Below are 19,196 nucleotides of genomic sequence, written 5' to 3'. Positions count from 1 at the left end.
TTTTTAAAAAAGCATGAAGAAAAATTTAAAACTAGCCCAATTACTCTTCATTTATATGCACTTAAATATCTTAGAAGTATAAAATAATACCAAAGGTCTGCCTGTTTTGGTAAATAAAGTTTTTTTGGAACGTAGTCAACGCTGGTTCATTATGTGTTGTCTATGATCGATCCTGGCATATAAAAGCGTCATTGAGTAGTTCCAACAGAAACTGTATTATCCACAAAGCTTAAACTATATGGTATCTGACCCTTTGAATAATAGTTTGAGGATCAGTTATTTAAACTGTGATGATTTCTGGTAGTTTATTGTTATAATCAAAGAGCAGTAAATTTGGGGTACTTAAGCCAAAATACAAGACAGTTCTTCCCTCATAAAAATTTCCTCTCATTAAATAGCAAAAATAAAACTATATAAGTGTTATTTTGCCATTGTTTCATCCATTCAGTGCTTATCCTTGCTCAATTTTTGTAAGACCAGGTGAAGCTTTATTCTTGTTGTCTATAAATTTGAAAATCACTACACACTAAAATATGCCATTATACCCTCTCCCACTACTGTGCCCCAAAATAATTTGGGAGAAAAAGGACTTTGTGATGGTGAATGCGGGCCTTATCTTTCCTCTCTACTCAATTATAATCTATAATATCAAGCACAGAAACTCCCTTTGCCTTTTCTTTCAAAGGACTCTAATTTACTGTAGTTAGTCATGCAGGCTTAATTATTTAATGAGATAAGTACTGCTATATGCAGTTTACACTGAAATGCCAAAATTAAAAAGTACTAATGAATAGGTAGGATATAGGTAGATAGTTTCATAGCTATATGATAAAGCAAGAATATAAAGACATTAATGATAGAATCTAGGTTGAGGTATACATCTGTTTACTATGAAACTATTTCACCTTTGCTTTATGTTTCAAAATTCTCATAATGAAGTACTAAAGACTTCAGTTATGATACTATGGTACTGTATTAACAAAAATTAACAAAATTAGAGTTTTATATTTCCTAACCAACTGTAAGCTGTACTTTTATAAAATGTTGGTCCCGTATTTGGTCATTTGATTGACCTGTGACATTTGATGTGTTACAGGGAAAGCCCTTCTGCAAGCGTGGACACATGTGCATTCCTGTCATCATTTGCGAGTTCTAGCAGGACTCTGCTGATTGACGGCCGAGTAGAACTCAAAAGGGGTCTACAAAGGCAGGAGCGGCATCTTTTCCTGTTCAATGATCTCTTTGTTGTGGCCAAAATCAAGTAAGTATCCTTTCCACTCTTTCCTGATCATCATTGTAAAATTACATTTCCCCTAATGAAGATACTGATTTTACTCAACACTTAACTGTGAAGATGTCTGTTACTGTAGTTAATGTCTGAGGTTTTTGTTTTTGCCAAAAAGAAAGTTTCAAATTGTTTATTCACTTGACAAGTATTTATATGCTCCCTCTTCTGTGTTGTGCCCTGATACAGAGGAGATTGTAGTGGGTGTAGTCCCTATTCTCTGGGGGCTTACAGTGTTATGGGAGGAGCAGGCTGGGATTAGTATTGTGAAGAAAATAGAGGCTGAGTGAAGTAAAAGATGAGACAATGCTAGGTAAGTGCTATCAGGAGGAAAGAAATCATTAAAAGATATAAAGCATCTAGCTTTTCAGATATGGAGAGGATGAGCATTCTAGGTATAATGGAAAGCAAATAGAGATGTGGCAGGGAAAGTGAGCCACTGGAAGAGTTAAAATCTCACGTAACTGGAGTATAATGGGCAGGAGAGTGCTATGAATTTAAGTTAGAGAAGTAGACAAGGATTAGGTTATCAGGATATTTGTAAGCTGTATTATTCATTGCCATGTAACAAATTACCCCAAAACTTTAAAACTCTACATTTGGTCTCAGCCAAACGGCCGAGAAGCGATCACACTTTAAAACTCTAAACATCTCATACCATTTCTCTGAGTCAAGAGTCCAGGGGTGTTCAGCTGGGTTCTCCTTCAAGGGCTCTCATAAGGTATCAGTCCTCACAAGGCTCAGCTGGAGCTGGAGAAACTGCTTCCAAGCTGACTCATATGGATGTTGGCAGCCCTAGTTCCTCAGTGGCTGTGTGCCAGGGACTGCAGTTTGTCTTTATGTGGGTCTCTCCACAGGACTGTCCATAAATCGTCATTTGCCTCCTTTACAGTATGAGATCTCAGAGGGTGAGACAGAGAGTACTGGCAGTGGAGAGAATACCCAATACCAAAGCCACAGTCTTTTTATTTTTTTTAAGATTTTTATTTAATTGGAGGCAGACTTACGGGAGACAGAAAGGTCTACCATCCATAGTGCTGTCCCCCACAGTCTTTTTTTAACCTAATTGGGAAAGTGATATAAGGTACCATCCTTTCTCACCTATACTATTGGCCACACAGACCAACCTTGGTGCAGTATGGAGTGGAACTACACATGGGTGTGAATACCAGAAAGCAGGGAACATTGCAGGTCATCTTAGAGGCTCACACTTGTGAGGCTGTGGTAAGGAGTTTGACCTTCATTCTGAAGGATTTTAAGTAGGGGCATGGCTTAGGTGGTTGGTAGTTTTGAAATACCACTCTTCTCATGGTCAGTAGTGGATTGGAGGATAGGAAAGAGTGGATGCAAAAAGACTACACAGTAGGTTATTGTAGTAATCCTCATGAGAGATAGTAAGGGCTTTATCTGCTGAAAGGAGTCAGAAGTATACAGGGGCCTGTGCTGTGGTGTAGTGGGTAAAGCCACTGCCTGCAGTGCCGGCATTCCATATGGGCACCGGTTCTTGTCCAGGCTGCTCCACTTCCAATCCAGCTCTCTGCTGTGGCCTGGGAAATCAGTAGAGGATAGCCCAAGTTATTGGGTCCCTGCACCCTCATGGGAGACCCAGAAGGAGCTCCTGGCTTCAGATCAGCACAGCTCTGGCCTTTGTAGCCATCTGGGGAGTGAACCATTGGATGGAAGATTTTCTCTCTCTCTGTCTCTCTCTCTCTCTCTCTCACTCTCTCTCACTCTCTCACTTTCTCTCTCCCTCTGCCTCTGCCTCTGCCTCTGCCTCTTTGTAACTCTGCCTTTCAAATAAATAAATCTTAAAAAAAGAAGGAATCAGACATCTGAGCATACTTCAAACAGTTCATAAAAATGAAATTAAAAGATGTTTGTCTTGTTGCAAAAAATTTTGAAATTAATGCATTTTCAAACATACATTTTCCATGAACTTTTTGAAGAACTTATACAGAGCATAAGAGCTACCCAGTAAGATTTATGTAGTGCCCAACACTGAATACCAAAATGGTTTACATCAACCAAGAACCTGCTGGCTACTGTTTGTTCCATCCTCCATCCTTATTTATAAAATGACATGAAAGCTATTAGTATTTTAACAAGTTCATTCTCATCAAGGAGATTTTTAGTCACTAAAGAATAATAAACATTGGTTTTTTTTTTTTGGCTAACACTCTTAAACCTAAGTTATAGTATGTCATAATACATGGGCAGGCCTAAGTACTGATTTTATGGAATACTCTGATAATAACAACACTAAAAAATGAAAATTTATTTGAATCTTTTTTTAAAAAGATTTATTTATTTGTTTGAAAAAGTTGCATAGAGGAAGAGACAGAGATCTTCCATCTGCTGGTTCAGATGGCCGCAATGGCTGAAGCTGGGCCAGGCTCAAGCCAGGAGTTAGGAACTTATTATGATCTCCACAGGCAGGGGCCCAAGTACTTGAGCCATCCTCTGCTGCTTTCCTAGGCCATCAGCAGGGAGCTAGATTAGAAGTGGAGCAGTAAAGTCTCAAACCAGCACCGATATGGGATGCAGGCACTGAAGGTAGCGGCTTTACCCACTGTGCTGGAACACTGGCCCTATTTTTGGAACTTACTGTATATGAGGTATTATTCTAAACAATTTAATCTTTACAACAGTGTATGATATACTAAATTTTCTCATTTTATAAAAGAAATTGATAAGAAATGACTTTTCCAAGATCACTAAGGTAATTAGTTGTCCCACAGTTTACTTATAGATCTCTCTTCTTTCTTTTTTTTTTTTTTTAAGACTTTATTTATTTATTGAGAAGTAAAGTTACAGACAGTGAGAGAGACAGAGAGGTCTTCCATCTGCTGATTCACTCCTCAAATGGCCTTAATGGCTAGAGCAAGGCCAATCTGAAGCCAGGAGCCAGGGCCTTCTTCTGGGTCTCCCACAAGGGTGCAGGGGCCATCTTCCACTGCTTTGTCAGGCCATTGCACAGAGCTGGATTGGAAGAGGAGCAGCCTGGACTAGAACTGGCACCCATATGGGATGCCACCACCACAGGCAGAGGATTAACTTACTGCGCCACAGCACTGGCTCCAAATCTCTCTTATTTCAAAGTCTGTTCTTTTACAAAAGTGTAGTGTGCTGTCTATATTGTATAATTATTTTCTTCTGTATTTCATTGAATAGTCTTCTACTATGGTTTTTTCCACCACTGATCTTTCTTTTGGATGAGCAAAAGGCTCCAAATACTCAGTAAGAAATGTTATAGAATGATTAGTGAACTGTTCAAATATTCTTTTAAAATTGAAGCTAAAGATAACTTTCAAAATGTGTCTTGAATAGAAGCAATGCCTATGAATGTAGTTTTGGAAATGGATTTGGTGTTTTGAGGCATGCAGAGAAATAAAAGTCTCTCCATAAATCCATTGCACTAGGTCCATTTGAGGCTGTAACCAAGGAGGCTGTTAATAGAACAGCAAATAGTTTTTTTTAATTTTTTTACTTTATTAAAATAATGATTAGTTATTCCTTTATTTCAAAACTATTAAATGGATTCTGTATGGTAGGTATTATAATAGAATCACAAATATCTTGTTTAATTTTCCTAATAATTCTTCAAAACAAGAACTGTTTAACATATTGAATGTTGAAGCTCAGGAGATTTTTCATATGGATCAGAGCTAGGTTTGATTGTAGGCCTTAATTCCAATGTCTGGCCCTTTCTACTCAATCACATTGTGCTTATTAGATGCCTACCTCAGTGCTCAGCCTGGAAGTAGATAAGCAGCAGCAAAAACTTATAACCAACTATAACCAAATTCTTGAACCTTAGAACCTTAAAGACAATTTACTTGGTTTTGGTTGTTGTTGTAGTTTGTTTTTTTAGATACAGTGTCTTTCATGGTAAATCTCTTTTAAAAAGATTTATTTATTAGAAAGGCAGAATTACAGAGGGGAAGAGACAGAGAGAGAAAGAAAGATCTTCCTACTGCCAGTTCACTGCTCAAATGGCTGCAATGGCCGGAGCTACGCCAATCAAAAGCCAGGAGCCAGGAGCTTCCTTGGGGTTCCCACGTGGGAGCAGGGGCCCAAGCACTTGGACCATCTTCCACTGCTTTCCCAGGTCACAGCAGAGAGCTGGATTGGAAGTGGAACAGCTCAGACTCGAACTGGTGCCTGTATGGGCTGAAAACAATTTACTTGTAACATAGATTCAGTTGTTAGTAGCAATGTAGTTTCCTTCACCTCTCGAATTATTGAAATATTTAGAGAATCTTTGTTTTTTTACCTGAACTTATTTATTGTTCTTAATATTGCTAACTAGGTTTTTATGTAACCTATGTTTGGCCACAAACTTTTTTATGAAAAGTTTCTTTTCTATTAGAAAATTGCTCCTTGGGGCTGGCGCTGTGGTGTCGTGAGTAAGGCTGCTGCCTGCAGTGCCAGCATCCCATTTGGGCGCCGGTTTGAGTCCTGACCGCTCTACATCCAGTCCAGCTCTCTGCTGTGGCCTGGGAAAGCAGTAGAGGATGGCGCAAGTGATTAGGCCCCTGCACCTTCTTGGGAGACCCAGAAGAAGCTCCCGGCTCCTGGCTTCGGATCAGTGCAGCTCTGGCCATTGTGGCCATCTAGGGAGTGAACCAGCAGATGAAAGACCTTCCTTCCTTCCTTCCTTCCTTCCTTCCTTCCTTCCTTCCTTCCTTCCTCCCTCCCTCCCTCCCTCCCTCCCTCCCTCCCTTCCTCTCTCTCTCTCTGCCTCTCTCTCTCTCTGCCTCTCTCTGCCTCTCTGTAACTCTGCCTTTCAAATCAACAAATAAATCTTTTAAAAAAAACTGCTCCTTTCAGAAAGATGGGCAAAATCTGTGCCCATCATTTACTTCTTTCTTTCTTTCTTTTTTAAGGAATACAAATTTCATAAAGTACAACTTTAGGAATATAGTTATTCTTTCCACTGTATCCACCCTCCCACCTACACTCCACTGCTCTTCCTTCTCTGTCTCCCCTTCCCAGTCCCATTCTCCATTAAGATTCATTTTCAGTTAACTTGTACACAGAAGACCAACTCTATACTAAGTGAAGATTTCAACAATTTGCACACATAGTCATACAAACAAAAAAACTGAGAACTAGTTTTACAGTTAACTCTCATAATATAACTCATTGAGGACAGAGGTCCTGCACATCATCTACTTCTATAACTGACTTTTTGACTTTCTCTTTCACACATAGGTTTAACAGTGCCTCCCCCACCCTGTCACCATACACTGCTTTGAAATACCCTTAGGGTCCACTTAAGTGTTTCAATGAAGTGACAAAACAAATTCTCTACAATTGATTTAAATGCTGTTAAACTTGGTTCATGGAAGATTATTTTAAGTGCTTTATATATCCATTAGAGATATTTAAAGATGTGAGTGTTATAATTTTTTGGCATAAAGCCAGGAGCCTTAAGATAGACCATAGATATTTGAGGAGATGATTATTCAATCTTGCCACTTGCAAAAAATTGGGATACTATTTTTTCAGGAAATTTTTTATACAGTCCTTCTTACAGTAGACATTCACAGATCCTTCTGAGCTTAAAAGAATTTTTTCTGAAATATATAGCAACCCAAAGGCAGTAGCTCCCCACAATGCCACTGTACCTGCTCCTAATCCCTAGATGAAGGATTGGGTGCTACCCTGGATCATTGAGTTTATTGAAATAATCTGAGGCTGGTGCTTAGTCTTTGTACTAGCCACAGGGGACAAAGTGAGACCTTAGTTTCCATGTTTCGTCAGCTCATCATCAGGCTTCCTTTGGAAACCTGTTTTCTGTCTTTCTACAGGAATATTTTACATAATTATATTTATTAGTTATATATATAGTAAATATAATTATATTTATCATTATGTAGAATTACAATTCTAAATAATTTCTATAGAAATTATTTCTACAGAAATAATCTCAGGAGGGTAGGGAGGGGGAGGTGGGTGGCATTGTGAATCGGGTTAAGCCAACACCTGCAATGCTGGCATCCCATATCAGAGTGCTGGTTCAAGTCTTGGCTGCTCCACTTAATGATCCATTCTCTTTGTCTTTCCCTCTCTGTCACTCAGCCTTTCAAATAAATAAATCTTAAAAAAAATCTCAAGGGGAATAAATAATTGACCAGATGCCACGTAACACATCAAATTAATTTTAGTAGGTATAATGATAGAATTTTAAAGCTTTCTTTTGTTGGCGAACATATTTGTTCCATTTTGTGCTGGATGTTGATACTGTTTGCTGAATGTTTTTTAGTATATTGTCATTTTTTCCAATACTAAATTAGAAAAAAATATTAAAACCAAATGTGGTCTTAGAGATTATTTTTTATATTCTTTAGAGTGATAAATACCAAATTATTCTCCAATAAAATTACTGCTTTTCATTTTTAAAAACAGGGTCTGTTTCACAAGCATGTAGAAGGGGTTAATATTCTGTTCATAGCTATAAAGCACCCATAGGGGATTTTCAGAAAGGAATGACTGTATTCACCATCACTGTTCTCATATTAATATCCTAAGCAAACAGTAAACAATAGCTAGCTCTGTTTCAGTGAAATATATTATGAATTCATCATCACTAGAATTACCATCAGATACTTATCAGTACCCTTAAATTTACTTAATAACACATCTTCATCTTAGAATAGGTAGAAAATCTCCCTAGAATTCTGTGTATTTAAATAATTCACAGGCATTACTTCCAATATAAAGACTGGAGGATAGGATAGCAAAACAGACCTGTCATCTTCATAAATTTGTAGTAACAGACTACATTTTAGAAATAAAGAATTGTTTTGGATGGTTGTTGTCTTATTTAGCCAGTTCACATTAGATTCACATTTAATTTCTATTGGTCTAATATCATTGGAATTAATAATAGTAATACTATTGGAGCCAGTTTACATTAGACTCATATTTTTAAAAATTTCTATAGTCCAGTACTATTAGATATTTAAAGTATCACAAGTATACTAATATCCCAGTGTTTTTTTTTTAATTTTTATTCCTTTATTTGAGATAGAGAGACAGTGAAGGAGAGAACAAGCTATCATCCACTGGTTTGCTCCACTAAATGGCCACAACAGGCAAGGCTGAGCTTGGGTCAAAGCTAGGAACTGGGAATTCAGTCCAAGTCTCATAGGTGATAGGGTCTCAGCTACTTAAACCAACACTTTGACCTCCCAGGTTGTACACCAGCAAGAAGCTGGTATAAGGAGGTGAAATCAAGACTCAAACCTCAGCACTCCAGTATGGGATAGCAGGGTCCAAAGCAGCATCTTAACCACTAGGAAAAATGTCCATCTGTGTCATTTTAATATAAAGATTCAGTGAAATACTTGGTCTTTTTTTTTTAAAGATTTATTATCTATTTGAAAAGCAGAATTACAGAGAATTAGAGAGAGAGAGAGAGAGAAGAAAGGCTTCCTCTGGTTCACTCCACAAATGGCCGCAACTGCCAGAGCTGCACTGATCTGAAGCCAGGAGCCAGGAGCTTCTTCTGAGTCTCCCACGTGGCTGCAGGGACCCAAGGACTTGGGCCATCTTCCGCTGCTTTCCCAAGCCATAGCAGAGAGCAGCTGGGGCCAGCGCCATGGCTCACTTGGTTAATCCTCTGCCTGCAGTGCCAACATCCCATATGGGCTCTGGGTTCTAGTCCCGGTTGCTCCTCTTCCGGTCCAGCTCTCTGCTGTGGTCCAGGAAGGCAGTGGAGGATGGCCCAAGTGCTTGGGCCCCTGCACCCGCATGGGAGACCGGAGGAAGCACCTGGCTCCTGGCTTCGGATTGGCGCAGCCCACCAGCCGTAGCAGCCATTTGGGAGGTGAACCAATGGAAGGAAGACACCTCTCTCTCTCTCTCTCTCTCTCTCTCTCTCTCACTGTCTATCTGTCAAAAAAAAAAAAAAAGTGGAGCAGCAGAGACTCAAACTGGCACCCATATGGGATGCCAGCACTGCAGGCAGCAGCTTTACCTTCTATACCACAGTGATGGCACCTGGAATACTTGTCTTAAATACTTTCATGCTACTACATCCAGCTTCAAGTACATAAATGTTCATGAGATTTCTCCCTCTACCTTCATAATAAGCAAAATAATCCCATCTTTTTTAGCTCTAGAGAAAGAAGAAAAACAAGTAGGCCAAAGGTGAAAAAGCTGAAGAAAACTTCAGAGATATTTCCATCCAGGTGGTTCATAGGAAAAGTTGTAGGGTGTTTATATGGTTACATAGTAGTTAAGAGCATAAATTATCTCAGGAATCAACACTGCCCAAATTCACATTCTAGCTCTGCTACTTCAAAAGTTTAACTTTTGGGAAAGTAATCTGTGATTCCATTTCCTTATCTACTTGAGCATTAAAGTAAGTAATATGAGTGAAGTATTTACAACCATGTTTGGCACAAGGTAGATTCTCAATAAATATTAGCCATTATTTTTAGTCTAGTAAAATGAAAGTCACTGTACTTATAGCCAATTTTTGGGTAATCTTGGCACTTTATTGCTCTAGGAAAAAGATAATTGGAATGACTCTTTTTCAGTAAGCGTGGACTTGCCTATGTGATATCTTAGCTTTCTAATATATTGATAGATATGTATTAGAAAACATGAAATACTTGAAAACTAATATGGAAAGATTTGGAAGCTTCCTTCGAAAAAATTTGTAGTTTTAGTTTTACATTACATAGATCTTGGCCATCAAGAGGTAAGATTTTGAGGAGAAAAGATCAGAGATACCACTGTAGCCAGTCGCAGGGCGCAGCAAGCAGCTGTGAGCCACCATCTTACCATGTCAAGGTAGGAAGAAATTGCCATGCATCCCGTCACTGGCAGTTTTCATGAGAGGGAATTCCACAGTTGCCCACTGACTTTTATTTCATCCTGGGGGACTGACTGGGTTCTGAGCAACTGCCAGACTTGGAGCAGGGGAGTCCCCTTGCTTCCTTCCCCTCACTGATTCCTGCAGAGTCCCATACTTTGAAGTGTTACACAGCAGGCCTCTGATCTGCTCCTACAAACATCAGAGTGAGTCAGTGACATGTGGGAAGAAAGGGCAAATCCCCCTGCATCCTACAGCTGTGGGAGTTTTGGGACATTAGCCCCAGAACTATGCTCACATACTCTGTGTGAGCCAGGGGGATTCAACTTAGCTTCTAGGGGCTAATACCAGAAGCAACCCATAAAAAATCTTCCTCCCTCAGAGATCTGGGGAATGATCCCATTATACCCTGCAACACTAGGACTAGAACAATTAGTTCAAAATTTCTCAATGCCATGGAGATCTATCTGGTGGACATAGGGAAGAACCTACCTGCATTCCATCTTTCTGGACTTATACCCTCCAGAGAAAAATCTCCTATATACCTTACAGTCACCCTGTTGGAATGGAGCAAGGTTCAGTTCACATCCCCTAGTCCTAGCAATAGGGCTGTTGGTATTGTAAGCCACAGCACCAGTTGGACTCTCCTAGCAGGAACTGAAGAAGTGTCTGTCCGCATCACACAGTCCTAGAGCCACAGCAGTTGGTTCCAAAGGCCCCAGCATCATGCACATTTGCCAGTAGAAAGGGGACAGCCATCCTTGTCTCTCTCAGCACCAAGAACAAGGCCCTGACTATCACAATCACCAGGGAGACTGACACCAAACTCTCTGTAGACCAAAGATACACAGCCTAGGAAACTCACATGGATTGAAATAACCAATAGTATTAAAATATCTAAACTACCTAAAGCAATCTAAGATTCAGTGCAATCCCTGGCAAAATACCAATGACATTCTTGACTAATTAGAAAAAAAATCCTAAAATTCTTACGGAACCACAGTGATCTTGAGCAAGCAAAATTAAGCTGGAAGCATCATACCACTTACTACAGCTTTGTAGTATACTTTGAAGTTAATTAAAATAGCATGATAGTAGCATAAAAACCAATACATAGATCACTGGAACAGAGAGCCCAGAAATGAATCCATGTATATATTGCCAACGGATTGTTGACAGAAGTGTTCAGACCATACAGTGGAGTAAGGATACTCTCTTCAATAAATGGTGCTGGCAAAACTGGATGTATATATGTAGAAGAAGGAAATTAGATCCATACCCATCACCATGTACAAAAATCAACTCAAGATGTATCAAAGACCTAAATTTAAGGCCTGAGACTATGACGTTGCAGGAAGAAAACAGAGAGGAGACACTTTAAGACATTGGTGTAGGGGATGACTTCCTTGACAACACCCCCAAAGCACAGGCTACAAAAGCAAAACTCAACAAATGAGACTATATCAAACTCAGAAGCTTTTCCACAGCAAAGGAAATAAATGGTCAGTAGAATGAAGAGACACCCAACTGAATATGAAGAAATATTTGCAAGCTATATATCCAACAATGGATTAATATCCCAAATATATCAGCAACTTCAGAAACTTAGCAACAAAAAAACAACCATTCCTGTTAAGAAATGGGCAGAGGACCTCAGTAGACAATTCTCAAAAGAAGAAATGTAAATGACCCAACAAATATATGAAAAAATCACTAGCCATCAGGGAAATGCAAATCAGAACCGCAATGACATATAAGCTGACACCTGTCAGAATGGCTAACATTCAAAACACAGTAACAGCCAGTGCTGTGGCTCACTAGGCTAATCCTCCGCCTGCGGCGCCAGCACCCTGGGTTCTAGTCCCAGTCGGGGCGCCGGATTCTGTCCTGGTTGCCCCTCTTCCAGTCCAGCTCTCGGCTGTGACCCGGGAGTGCAGTGGAGGATGGCCCAAGTCCTTGGGCCCTGCACCCCATGGGAGACCAGGAGAAGCCCCTGGCTCCTGCCTTCGGATCAGCGCGGTGCGCCAGCCACTGCGTGCTGGCTGCAGCGGCCATTGGAGGGTGAACCAACGGCAAAAGGAAGACCTTTCTCTCTCTCTCTCTCTCTCTCTCTCTCTCTCTCTCTCTCTCTCTCTCTCTCCTCTCTGCCTGTCAGGAAAAAAAAAAAAAACCACACAATAACAAATGCTGGTGAGGATATAAACAGAGGGGAACACTTATACACTGTTGGTGGAAAGGTAAATTAGTGCAGCCACTGTGGAAAACAGTGTGAAGATTTCTTCAAATCTCGAAATAGAATCACCATATGATCCAGCAATCCCACTCTGGATATTTGCCTAAAGTACATGAACACATGGTATCAAAAATATACCTACATCATTATGTTTATAACAGCACTGTTCACAGTAGCCAAAATTTAGAATTAACCAAGGTATCCATCATCAGATTAATGGATTAAAAAGTTGATATTTATACACAAAGGAATACTATTCAGTTATAAAAAAAATGAAATTCTACCATTTTCAGCAAGATGGATGCAATGAGAAGACATCATGTTGAGTGAAATAAGCTGGACCCAGAAATATAAATATCGCATTTTCTCCATTATAAGTAGGAGCTAAAATTTTTAAAAAAGAAATATATGCCTGTGTATATCAGTATTGCTGTAAATATATTTTTATAAATCTTTGTTATATGCTTTTGTCAAACCAGTGGTTAAGAATGTTATACAACTATAGTTTTAATAATCTGTGACTACTTTAAAACTTACTATATATGGGTAAAGTGGTCATTTTTCCATTCAATTATTATTTTATAGCTGTTGTCCGTATTCCCACTAAACTAGGGTCACTTTGCTTTTTACCAGATAAATTTCCTGTTTGGTGAAGTATTAAACCTTTTTCATGTAAATTTAAAACATGTTATCTCAGAGACCAAAAAAGAAACATTCTAGAAAGGGGGAAGACAGAAGGGTAGGAGAGAGAAAGCAGAGTGAAGGAGGAAGGAAATACCATTATGTTCTTAGAATTGTATTGACAAATCATATTGAATGTTAAAAACTAATTAAAATTTTTTAATTAAATTTAAAAATATATAGTATAAGAAAAAATGAGATTTTGTCTGTAATCAAGTCTGTTTCACACACACAAAAAGTATATAGTTTCATGGCAGTAGGGTAAAAAACACTAAAACAAAATTATAGAAAGAAGCCATTGTACCTTAAGGCACTTTTCTGTTATACTCTAATTCAGTGTATCCTCGTAGCAGCCTTGACTCTAGATTACTCTTCATACATATATAGTTCCTTCATTTTATAAATGCTTTTGAAGAGTTTTAGCATTAAATACTCCATGAATTAGAAGAATATTAGGGATACTTCTGTATAAGATCTCTTTGATTTCATTTTAGCTTTTAGTGTTTATATAAATGGCTGTGAATATAAGGATATACCCAAGATTTCCTTTATCCTTCTTAATGTCTTCTATTTAAGTTCTAAGGCTCAGCAGCAGCATTAAATGTGTCAATTAGGTCAAGAGATATGGTGGTTTCCATATCAGAAGTCTAAGGAGGATTAGGTAGAGATTGTTCAAAAGCAGTTTCACTGCTGACTTAAAGTACATTGGTCTGTGTACCCAAAGATGGATAAATGTGTCAGGCCTACTTTTTTTTCAGTTTAGGTTCTGTTTTTAGGCTACATATTTTCATTTTTGCCAGAATATAAGGGAAAATGATTGAAAAAAATCTTATTTTAAAAAGACTTATTTATTTACTTGAAAGTCAGAGTTACACACAGAGAGGAGAGGCAGAGAAAGAGGGAGCGGAGGAGGGAGGGGAGTCTTCCATCCGCTGGTTCACTACCCAATTGGCTGCAACGCCAGGGTTGAGCCAATCCAAAGCCAAGAGCCAGGAGCTTCTCCCTGGTCTCCCTTGTGGGTGCAGGGACCCAAGGGCTTGGGCCAACTTCTACTGCTTTCCCAGGCTATAGCAGAGAGCTGGATTAGAAGTGGAGCAGCCAGGTCTCAAACTGGTGCCCATATGGGAAGCTGGCAATGCAGGTGGCAGCTTTACCCACTATGCCACAGCGCCAGTCCCTGAAAGAAATCTTAAGAAAATAACTTATGCTTCTAAAGGCTAAAACTTAGCATTCAACTGAAAATGTATTACAAACTCTTCTAATTCCAGACAGTGCTTTCTCCTAAGATGAACATTTTTTGAACATTTCAATAAATCATGTATTTTTATATTTGCCCCTCAATTTTTTGAAAATAAGTGTTATAAGTAATAAATGACTTAATTTTTTGTAACAGGAATACTTTTCAAATTTTTCACTAACAATAATTATACATATTTCTGGCCTCCGTGACATTTCAGTACATGTGTGCAATGTGATTTTTGATCCAAATGCAGTATTCTGCACATATAAAAACAAAATGGCTAGTTCATGGCTCTTCACTGATATAAATTTGAGAATGAGGACTTCATGTTTCACAAAATGTTTCAAAGTCTTCTGAGCAGAGGTGGCCAACTGTGTTACAATTACCTTGACTAAGCCCTGAAGATAAAAATAATGAATAAGAAGATATCGGTTGCCCACAGTTAATGAAAACTGTGCAGACACTATCTTAAAATTTAAGAAGCAAAATAACAAGAGGTCCTGTTTTTGTCTTTTTCTAGATATAATAATAACTTTAAGATTAAAAACAAAATTAAATTAACTGATATGTGGACAGCGAACTGTGTGGATGAAGTTGGAGAAGGCAACACCAATGCCATGAAATCCTTTGTCTTGGGCTGGCCCACAGTGAACTTTGTGGCCACTTTCAGGTAAGAAGCTCAACTTGGCCTATGTTTACCTGGGTTAACTGCTGTGCCAAGGTCTAGGATATTTTATTCTGATTGCAGATTACATCAGTAGTTCATCTTATTTTTATAAGATTTTATTTATTTATTTGAGAGGTTGAGTTAAAGACAGTGAGAGGGAGAAGAGACAGAAAAGTCTTCCATCTGCCGGTTCACTCCCGAAATGGCCGCAACGGCCAGAGCTACACTGATCCGAAGCCAGAAGCCAGGAGCCAGGAGCTTCTCGTGTGGGTGCAGGGGCCCAAGCACTTGAACCATCCTCCACTGCTTTCCCAGGCCACACAGAGAGCTGGATTGGAAGAGGAGCAGCCAGGACTAGAACCGGCACCCATATGGGATGCTGGCGCTGCAGGTGGAGGGTTAACCTACTGCGCCACGGCGCCGGCCCCAATATTTTATATTTTGACAGACACATACCTAACAAAGATGCTTGTGTGACTTATGTTTCTCTCAGAGCTTTTGCTTAAAATACATGAAAATTTAATGGTAAATATTTGGAACTCTTAGAGTCATTTACCCTCATTTGACCAATGATTATTAAAGGGGCTTTAATGAAACTACTAGGGGGACAGGAACTTGAGGATATATGGAAAGGGAGAGGCAGAGGGGTCTCCCTAAGACCTCATCTCGAATATCACCCTCTCTAATGTGTAGGTGTATGTTTTACATACTGAGCTCTCAAGTATTGTCAGTCTCTTCAGAACTCTGAAATAAACTCTCAGGAAAGCACATTTTATAAAATAGCTTAATTAAGTTTGAGTAGCTGGTCTATACTCCCAAATTTTCTAAAGAAATAGTTTTCCACTATACAAATAAAATTAATGTTGCAAAATATTGGGCTGCCTGAATTGTACATCAGTGTCTTTGGTATCTGTAGAGCTGTTCACAGTAAAAGAAAATTTATGACCTGAAAAAGTGAAGCTTCCCAAGACTTTCAAAGGCTGGGATGGAGTTAGAGAAGGTATGAATACAGAATAATTGCCATCTTGTCCTGAACCTGCTTAATTGCATTTTTTGGATTCAGGGTGAGCATAGCAAAACTGCAATTTTAAACAAATGTGTCCCTACTGTAGTGTTTGTTGTACAATTGAGGAGTTGGTTGCACATGGTCCTTTTCATTCCTGCTTCTCTTTCCATTCTGATCAAACTCCTCAGACATCGTTCTAGAGCCAATGACTAAAATTTTCAGAACTGTTAATCTTCTAATAAGGGAAAAGTATGTCATTAAATTGCATTTGGATTTTTGGCCTACCACAAGGTTTTAAGAGCTTTTATGGAAGGAATGTGTATTTGTATCATCCTCTGCATATCTTCTTTCTGTGACAGATTTCTGTACATAATATCACTTTCTATTAATTTAATTTCCTTGGAGTTACAGGAGAAAGGGAATAATTTCAAGTGTGAGGGAGGTGACTACATGACATTTTTCATCAAGGAATTTCCAGGACCCTTTTTTAAGAAGAGTGGGCAGTGTGATGACATATTTTACATGAATTATTTTGCTCAAACTATGGTTCTTTAACCAAATGACAAAGGTTAACATCACCAGTGGTCATGTGGATATTATGAAGTCTTTGGTACAATATGATAAAAAGGGCAGTTTACTTCTGTGATATTTCTCCCCCAAACCCATAACCCCAGTTTCATTAGGAAGAAAACATCCATTGAACACAAATTGAGAAATGTATAAGATGCTTAACCAGTCCCCAAAACTGACAACGTCAAAAAACAGGAAAGACAGAAGCTGTCACAGATCAGTCACTAAGAAGATCCTGGATTGGCATCTAGAACTGAATAGAATAGAGAATAGAATGGAGAAAAAAACTGGTAAAATCTCAGTGAAGCCTGGAGTTTAGTTAATGGTCCTATGCCAGTACCAATTCCTTAGTTTTGAGAAACAGGCCGTGATAATATAAGATAGTAACACTAGGGGAAACTGAAAGTTCAGGAGAAATATGCAAGGGCTCTGTGTATTTTACCTTTGTAAAGTTTTTGGAAATCTAAAATTATTTCAAAGTTGTTGTATTTTTTAAAAAATGAAGTGTTGGGTATTTCTGCCTTTGGTATGGCAGAGTAAACTCAAAAGAATGGCCACTCTACAATTAAAAATATGCGAACAGTTTATTCTCTGAGGGGTCTGAGGAGTGAACAAAAGTTGGTACATTTTGGAGAGGCATTGAGAGGTACCAGCACAAATTGACATCTCTAGTTTTAAGGCCATAGCCTCAAGGCAGTCTGCCGTCACATCATGACACGCAGGTCACTAAAACTGACAAAACCAACAATTTTCTGGGGTGAAAAATAAGAATACAGACTCTAGAGTCAGTCACAATTATTAGGAAGTGATGGGGAAAGGTCTCAAAAGGAAGCACTTCAGAGAAGAGAGGCTCCAGATTCCGTGTACAGACACTGTCCAAATCTGTGGCTGATCACTGAGCTCCACATGCATGGGATGTAGTTGAAGCAGCTTGAAGGTGAGACTGAAAGAGCTGAACTGAGTGTTTCCTGCCTACCACAGGTGAGATAGTTTGTCGCTTGATCTATCAAGTTAGTTTCCTGCTGAAACAAAAAATAAAACAACACAGAATGCAGTCACCAACACAAAGCGTTCATACTGTCAAGAATACAGCATAAAATTTCTTGACTTATAAAGAAGAAAGAGAAAAGATAATCAGAGAAAGGTCAACCCTGAGATGACCCATGTGTTGAATTAAAAAAAAAAAAAAAGGCAGTTTTTCTAAGTATGCATACTGGGTAAAAGGGAAAGTCAGTTGAAATTAATGAGCAGATAGGAAATCTCAGCAGAGAAATAGAAAATACGCAGGAGAGCCAAATGAAAATTCTACAACTGAAAACTGCACTGTAGTAAGTTAAAATGTCTTGTGCAGAATGGAAGTGAGAGAATTCAATGAATTTAAAGATGCACCAATACAAATTGTGCAGTCTGAAAAACAAAGATTTTTTTTTAAAAAAAGATTTCTTTATTTGAAACACGAATTTACAGAGAGTAATAGGAAGACAGATCTTTCAGCCACTGGTTCACTCCCTAGATGGCCACAATAGCCAGGGCTAGACAAGGCTGAAGGCAGGAGCCTTCACCATTGGGTGACAGGGACCCAAGTACTTGATTCATCTTCCACTGCTTTCCTGGGTGTGTTATCTTGGAGCTCGATCAGAAGTGAAGCAATTGGGACTCAAACTGGTGCTCATATGGGATGCCGGCGTCATAGGCACTGCTCCACAACACAAGCCCCAAAGCTTTTTTAAAGGACAAATGCATCAGAGACTTGTGGAAAACTATCAAAAATGCATAATAAACACATAATTGGAATCCCAGGAATAGGAGAAAGAAGGAATGGTCTAGAAGAAACATTTGAAGAAATAATTATTTAAAACCTTTGAAGTTTTTTTTTCAAAGACATAAATGTATAGATTCAATAATTTCATGAACCCCATACAGAATGAATATGAAGAAAACAGTCATGTTGTAAAACAATGCATTATATGTAGGAGAACAACCATTTGCATTATTGTGGACTTTTCATTAGAAAATGGCAAAAGAAAAAGAAAAGAAACTTTGGCAGTCAGAAGTGAGTGGAACATCTTTTAAACTGTTAGGAAAAAAATGTTCAACCTAGAATACAATATCAGCTACATTATCCTTCAAAACTGAAGGTGAATAAATTGTAAGAATTTATTTCCAGCATACCTATTCTACAAAAGACATGTTAAAAATTTTTCAGGCTAAAGTGAAATATTGTCAGAAGGAAGTTTGAATCTTTAGGAAGGGATAAGACCACTGGAAATGCTGTGTTATCTCTTGATTAAATACTAGGAAGATAGAGGTCATGATTCATTTACAATTCCATAAGGCTAGCAGCTCAAAAAACATTCTCTTCTACCCAGTTACTATAATATCTATTTTAAAAAAAGTAAAAACTAATAATAGCTTTGTAATCCAAGACTGAAAACAACTGCCAGAATCTGGCAGGAATTCCCAGTGGAGTCAGATGGGGAAAGTGAGCCATCCGCATGACCTTTCCATGCTTTACTTTGGGAAACAGAGCAGTAACAGCAGATCCAAAAAGGTTCAAAGGAATTTCATATCTCTACCACTGCCTGTACTTTGATTCACATACCTGCGATCTGTGTCTACTGGAAAAATAGGTGCTACACCTTGATTTTACAGATAACTATATGATACACTGGGAACACTGTTCAGAA

The 19,196-nt window shown here is 38.7% G+C and overlaps 1 protein-coding gene across 4 annotated transcripts in view; it reads left to right on the top strand.

Moving 5' to 3' along the window:
• The window catches only part of ARHGAP20 (Rho GTPase activating protein 20), a 140,242-nt gene that overhangs the window by 77,154 nt on the left and 43,892 nt on the right, over positions 1 to 19,196 (top strand). For 3 of the 4 annotated variants that reach the window (XM_062196978.1, XM_062196980.1, XM_062196981.1), the window contains exons 3-4: positions 1,097 to 1,261; positions 14,787 to 14,936. In XM_062196978.1, coding sequence (XP_062052962.1) covers positions 1,097 to 1,261; positions 14,787 to 14,936 — 315 coding nt within the window. The remainder of the gene's footprint in view (positions 1 to 1,096; positions 1,262 to 14,786; positions 14,937 to 19,196) is intronic. The other variant, XM_062196982.1, reaches the window with a different exon arrangement.

The sequence above is a fragment of the Lepus europaeus genome, chromosome 7, assembly GCF_033115175.1.
Source record: "Lepus europaeus isolate LE1 chromosome 7, mLepTim1.pri, whole genome shotgun sequence".
NCBI lineage: Eukaryota > Metazoa > Chordata > Mammalia > Lagomorpha > Leporidae > Lepus > Lepus europaeus.
The sequence above is the reverse complement of the archived record's forward strand: the minus strand, read 5'-3'. Positions and strand labels throughout refer to the sequence as shown.